The sequence below is a fragment of the Kryptolebias marmoratus genome, linkage group LG2, assembly GCF_001649575.2.
Source record: "Kryptolebias marmoratus isolate JLee-2015 linkage group LG2, ASM164957v2, whole genome shotgun sequence".
NCBI lineage: Eukaryota > Metazoa > Chordata > Actinopteri > Cyprinodontiformes > Rivulidae > Kryptolebias > Kryptolebias marmoratus.
This window is the reverse complement of record NC_051431.1, coordinates 37,627,136-37,634,152: the sequence shown is the minus strand read 5'-3', so window position 1 is coordinate 37,634,152 and position 7,017 is coordinate 37,627,136. Positions and strand designations below refer to the sequence as shown.

At 37.3% G+C, this 7,017-nt stretch overlaps 1 protein-coding gene across 4 annotated transcripts in view; it reads left to right on the top strand.

Moving 5' to 3' along the window:
- llgl2 (LLGL scribble cell polarity complex component 2) overlaps positions 1 to 7,017 on the top strand; it is a 116,463-nt gene that overhangs the window by 72,334 nt on the left and 37,112 nt on the right. For all 4 annotated transcript variants that reach the window (XM_037974537.1, XM_037974536.1, XM_017437882.3 and 1 more), the window contains exons 11-14: positions 1,357 to 1,568; positions 2,186 to 2,253; positions 2,335 to 2,488; positions 3,403 to 3,507. In XM_037974537.1, the coding sequence (XP_037830465.1) occupies positions 1,357 to 1,568; positions 2,186 to 2,253; positions 2,335 to 2,488; positions 3,403 to 3,507 (539 nt within the window). The remainder of the gene's footprint in view (positions 1 to 1,356; positions 1,569 to 2,185; positions 2,254 to 2,334; positions 2,489 to 3,402; positions 3,508 to 7,017) is intronic.

Here is a 7,017-nt window from a genome sequence, read left to right as displayed (position 1 = left end):
TGACACTTTGATTTCTGTTTTGGGGGGTTTTCGGGGTTTTTTTTTGAGCTATGGTCTTAAACTTTTGATCAGCTGAAAAAATCATGTTTGAGTGTAAATGCAGTTTTCAATTAATTCCCCGCTCAAAAGTTTTTGTCTCTTGCGCTGATTTCTTCTTTTAACATTGTGAAGCTCTACTTAGAACATTCTTAAGATCCAATAGTGCAAAATGCAAATTCTTGCAATTTTTTGACTGGTCTTAAGATTTTGATCAGGAGTGTATGTCTCTAACTGTCTCTGACTGTCCCCGTTTGTCTCTGGCTGGCTGTGATTTTCTGGGTTTACCTGTCACTGGCTGGCTGTCTCTTTCTGTCTCTAGGTGGCTGTCTCTGTTCAACAGATGACATAAAATGACTAATATAAAAATAAAAGGCACATTTCAAATAAGTATCTACACTCACAACCACTTAATTAGCTACACTTTGTTAGTACCCTCATCCTTGAAAACTGCCTTTATTCTTCTTGGCATAGATTCAACAAGATGTTGGAAGCATTCCTCAGAGATTCCGGTCCATATTGGCATGTTAGCGTCATGCAGTTGCTTCAGATTTGTCAGCTGCACGTCCATAATGTGAATCTTTGGTTCCACCACATCACAAAGGTGCTTGATTAGATTGAGATCTGGTAGCTACGAGACCGTTGGAGTCAAGTAGATCCAGACCAGAACCAGACCCATCAGACCAGACAGTATTTTTCCAATCTCCTATTGTCCAGTTTTGTGGCTGATTAGCTGTTTTTGTTAACAAGCAATTAAACAAGTGTACCTAGTAAAGGGACCAGTGAGTGTTTACACATGTCAAGCCACTTCACTGTCGTGCTCAGTTCAAAATGATCTGATAATCTGTACATTTAACATACAGCAGAAAGTGATTACAGGTTGTTTCAAATGATCTGGCCTTACCAGCCAAAGGACCTCTCTAATCCAGCTTGTAGTTGCCGATGAAGATTTTAAGTTAAACAGTGCTGGCCTACTGGCCAACAAAGATATGAATGCTATGAAGTCCTTTTTAGCAGGAGAGAGATCAAGTGAAGTAGGTCACACCCTGAGCAAAGCACTTAAAATATTTGGAACTATATCCTTTCCACTTACATTAGATAATGTAAGAAAAAAATCTGACCAGAGTCTCTTCATGGAGGGAAAGCTTCAAAAGGTGTGCGACTAAATTGCTGTGACCGGTTGGCATTGTTCACATGGAGGGGACACTGAATTGTTTTTGTGAGCCTGGCTTTAGTATGGTGAACTCGATATAAAATCTGGCATTGCGTCTGTCCTTCTCTTTAACTAGACTGTCTCTCCTTTGTGTTCCTGTCCTGCAGGAGACCCCAGTGTGCTGCTGGTCCTGGTGGAAGAGGAGCTGGTAGTTATAGACCTTCAGACGGAAGGCTGGCCTGTTATTCAGACACCTTACCTGGTTCCTCTCCACAGTTCAGCCATCACCTGCTCTCAGCATGTCTCTGCCATCCCTCTGAAGCTGTGGGAGAGGATCATTGCTGTTGGAGAGCTGCAGAAGACACACTACTCTAAGAAGGTACACCTGCTGGAGCCACATCGACAGTCATTAATTTTTCACTATTCAAAATCATAATACTCCTTACCTTTAAATAGACTTTTTCCCATGGCTGTTGGTCTGTGTCTTTATTTGTCTGTTGTGTTAGGGAAATATCTCATGAACCATTTGGTGAACTTTAATGGAAGTTGCAGAAAGTACTTATTGGATGTACATCTACAGCTGATTAATTTTTGGAGTTAACCCAATTCAAGATGGCTGTAAAAACCAACTGACTTTAGGAAACACAATAATAACTCTGGTTGTTTTACAGACATTGGTTGTAATTTGATGTGGTAGTAGCTGAGCATTGTCTTCAGCACACAGTTAAAGTGCTAACAAATCTTACAGATCTCACAATGTTACACCAGAAGATGCTAAACATGATTTACAGGATTTTGATGAAAACAGCCACAACTCTGTCTGTACAAGTCAATTAGTTAATTGAAGTTTTGAACATCTGATTGAATTGTAAATTTAACATGTTTCCAAAATCTTAGCTCATAACTGAGCATGTATGTGGCTTCTTATTGTACATATTGTAGTGTGACTGTGGTTTGTCTTACTGTTCTACTTTGTTCCCCTCCTGTTCCTCTCAGCCATGGCCCATAACAGGAGGTCAAAACCTGGGCCCTGATCCTCCACAGAGAGACCTGCTGCTCACAGGGTTGGTTCTGCTGCATGGGCTACACATCTGTCAGCACATCTGTTGACCACTTTAACAGCCTGATTTTGTTTATTCGTGCAGACATGAGGATGGGACAGTACGTTTCTGGGACGCATCAGGAGTTTGCCTGTATCCTCTGTACAAGCTGAGTACAGCTGCAGTGTTCCACACCGATGCCGATCCCAATGACAACCTGAACCAAAGTGCTGAGGGAGAGTGGCCGCCATTCAGGAAGGTTTGGGCAAAAAACATTTAGAGTTTAAAAGATTATGTTTTGTTTCATCATAGTTTACTATAAGGATAGATAGGTGGTTATGTTACATTATATTCTAGTTTTTTTAAAGAAATATATTGAGTTATGATACCTTACTTCCTAGTTTTTTCAGAGATATGTCAGTGGTTATGTTACTTTTCATTTTAGTTTATTTCAAAGATATACAAGTTGTCTGTTACATTACATCATAGTTTACTTAAGATATATAGAAGTGGTATGTTACCTCCATCCTTGTTTATTTCAGAGATATATCAGTGGCTATGTTATGTTAAGTCATAGTTTACTTAAGATATATGTAAGTGATTATGTTACATTACATCATAGTTTATTTAACTCTGCAAGCTTATGTCTGTGCTACTTGTAGCTGGCTCCATTAGTGGTTAGTGAACATGCAGTGGCAGCTAAAAGACAGTCTGTCATTTGGGCCATTTTTAAAAATGTTTTGTGAATGTGCCTTCAGATGGATAACTTTTACTTTTTGGCATTTCATAATGTACTGTATATGAATGTATTTGTTTTAATAGGAATTGACATGACTGTAATTGGATTTGAATCTGGATCTGAATTAAATTTATGATTTAGAATGTTTTTTTGTTTGTTTGTTTGTTTGTTTTGTATATTCTCCTGAATTGACTTTTGTTGTGAAATGGTGCTTTATAAGTAACCTGAGTTGAACTGAGTGGAGTCATGGTTTAAACAAGTCTGTCCCACTTTCTTCTTTGAAAAAACCCTGATGCTGGAGTTTTTGAAGCCTAATTTAGAATTGGGTTCTTTCATAAACCAATCTTATTTCTTTTAATTATTCTTGTTTAAAATGCTTCTTTTCTAACAACGTTCTCTTTTAGTTCAATAATTCCCTCTGTGTTTGATTTCAGGTTGGCTGTTTTGACCCTTACAGTGACGACCCAAGGCTGGGCATTCAGAAAATCCATCTATGTAAATACAGTGGTTATCTGACTGTAGCCGGCACTGCAGGACAGGTGACTAAAGTTTATCTTACCTTTTTAAAAAACAACTGGAAAAGAAACCAGTAAAAAAGAAAATTTTAACAAGATGGTTTATGTTCATTTATCAAATTTTCACAAGCTTGTCTTCTAAAAAATGGAATTTGTAACATATAATATAACAAATACCCATGGGAAGTATGATTGTGGAGCATGCTACACCACCCCCTGGTGGATGTCAGAGGGCATGAATGTCGAAATACATAGTTAAAGAATGATAAAGGAATAAAACAGATTTTGTTAGCGCTGTTTACATTCTAATAATTAGGGTTCCAAGCGGAGCAAGGAACCCTATTGTTTTTGTAAGGATTTTTCATCCTTCTCTATTGTTTTTATTCTTCTCTGGTAAAACGCGTTGGCCAGAAAAACGAGAAACTGCTGTGGAAAGGCCAACCAGGCAGTCTGATAGAAAAACCTGACCGCTACTTGGACAAAAAAAATCATATCGTCCCATACCTAGGGGGCGCTATAACAAAGGACAATGCGTTTTTGAGAATAACTCCTAAACCGTAAGTCCTACACTCAAAATCTTGATGGCACATGAAACTATAGATGATTCTACATCTTTTTTACATTGGCCATGCCCACTTCCCCCTAACTAGATTTTTTTGCTATAGCGTGATTGATAAAGGCAAAACCTACTTTCGAATACTACTCCCACATTAAAAGCTGGATCAACGTGAAACTTGGTACATAAAATCTGTGGACCGATCTGCTTAAGCGATGATTAAAAAGTTTTTTAAAAATTTTGAATTTGCGCGAGTGACGCAATGACAAACACTTCAGCGCTAGGTAACACAACGGTTAACTATGAATATCTCAGCCATACTTTAAGATTATGGAAAATGCATTTAGATCCCAATAGCGGATGAGATGTTGCCACTTTGTATTAAATTTTATGCGGTTTTACGGATAGGGGGCGCTACAATTTCATAAAGTTTATATCTGAATAACCGCTTAATGGATTTACACCAAACGTGGTACAGATGATCAAGACCACGCCTTGAGATGATATCTTGAATATTATATTGAAGTGGGCGTGGCTTATATGCTATCTCACATTTGAGTTTTGAACTCGGCCAAATCGAACTTTAACTTCGCGGAAATTACTGATCTATTACAGAATTGCGCTCTCTACGTATGAGGGAAAAGTTGCAAAATTTGACCTCTAGGTGGCACTGTTACAGCAAAAAATGCCTTTTTGCAAATTCTTTTACAACAACTAGTTGTACGCACAGTATCTCTATTCTGTTGTGTTCTGTGAACCATGCCTTTTTACGTGAGTTTTGAAAAAAAATAAAAAATTATGCTAATTAGTAGAAAAGTGCAGATCAAAATTTGCAGCTCTATATTCAAGCATGTCGTTATTATCTACGAAGTTCGTAACTGAAGCTAGCAGTAGCAACTCGGACTCTGTTTGGCCAAACGACTTGAAATTTGGTACTCTGTTCAGACCTAGCCTATCTACAAACCCCAAGAAATATCGCTTAAATTTGAGCGACCCCTTGTGGTTAATAAAGAAAAACATATAAATGCTAGCCAACAAGCTGGTTTCTATTTAATTTTGAACAAAGTTTTAGACTATGGTGGATTAAAAAATTTGGGCAAACAAAGCACATAATACTGGTTATCTGTGAATATTTTGAGATTTTTTTCAGGCATTATTGATTTTTAACAAATTTCTGAATATATTTCAGTATGACCAGCACAGCTACGACGAAGGTTAACAATTTCTTGTACAAAAGCCGTTGAGTGTGGACATATGCCTACATATTATTCCACATGTAGGCATAGTCATTAGAGAATATTTTGGTAATTTTTGGAAGAGTTATGGATTTTTTATGAATATTTTTTTGGCTCATAGTGGTATAACATTACAGGTAACATTTTTTTACTGAAACAGCATTGGAACTAGGGACATAAAGATAAATGCATATTATTAGAGATGTAGACTTGATCATCTGAGAATATTTTGGTAATTTTTTTATTTACTCTTGATTTTTTATGACATTAATTACTTGACCAAATGTACCATAAAATTGCATTTAACAATTTTCTATTGAAAATGCATTTTGTCTATGGACATGGAGATAAATGCATATTATTACAGATGTAGACTTGATCATCTGAGAATATTTTGGTTTTTTTCAAATGAAAATTGAATTTTTATTAATTTATTTCTTTGGCTCTGTGTGGTATCAATTGGCAGTTAGCTTTTCCTTCCCAAGCTTAGCATTGCATCTTACGGCGCGTCTTTGAGTATGCAACGTCCTGGCGAGTTTCGACTCGGCCCGCTTGCTGAGAGAGGCAGCGGAGCCACACTGGCGGGACAGTCGACTGTTGACAAGAGAAAATACTCACATTCTGACTATATTAAACAGATTACAAGGTGAAAACCGTAAAACAGGTATAATTTCCATTTTTTGAGCAGCTTCTAAATAAAAGAGGAGAGAGAGACCCGAATTATTCATCGCTCTCTAGAGATTTAGTCTATTTGCTCCATCTCTTTTTATAAAGGTCCGGTTGCAGTCTCAGCATGAACGTTAACTTTTCCATTTTGTGGGTTTCTTCCACCAGTACCAGCCAGTCCTTTAGCGTTGGTGGGTCAGGTTGAAGCCATTTCCGAGTAATCAGTTTTTTGCCTGTAGCACTGAAGATTTGTAAGAAATATTTGTCATTTTGTAAATGTGGTTTCTAAACTGTTATTTTACATCTTTCCAAATTTTTACAACCATTTATTTGCCTGCTTTTTTGTTGGTTTTAAACAATAGGATGTGATTACAATTTTATAGATTTTGTCTGTCCAAAACATATGGCACATTTTTAATGTTCAGATTCAAATAAGGCAACATGTACTGCTAGTGTGTACATGTATACTGCATATACCTTGTTTTAGTAATACGATATTCTTCATATTAGGGATCATGGTACACATGTTGACGGCAAATACAATGGTTTCAGGCAATGAGTTACCTCTCTCATCCATGCTCATGCTCTTTAGGGGACCAAGCCCACATACTGATATCGTCATTTAACAAGTTTGAGTACTGGGGCAGCTGCCTCAGTGGTTAGAGCAGTTGTTCTCCAATTAAATAATTGGATGTTTGATTTCTGGCAGCAGTCACATGTTGAAGCCCTGGGTAAGACACTGAACCCCTCATTGCTTCTATAAAATGATTTATTCAGATTTGCTTTGTAGAGATGTAGCAGAGTGATATATGAGTGTGTGTGTGTGTGTGTAGATGCATAAATGAGGGCTCAGATTGTGTTGTAAAGCACTTTAAGTGGCCTGGTTGGAAAGAAAGGTTCTAAGTATAGACCATTTACTATTATAGGATATCCCTGGTGTTAATTTTACTATTTAAAGATGTTTTAGTTATTTTAATTTATTTTAGGTATACCTGGAATAGTTTGTTTTTATTCTGGATGTGGAAAGGCCCGAGGGACCAGACAGCTTGAGTCAACACCTGTTGCTGAGTCAAATCC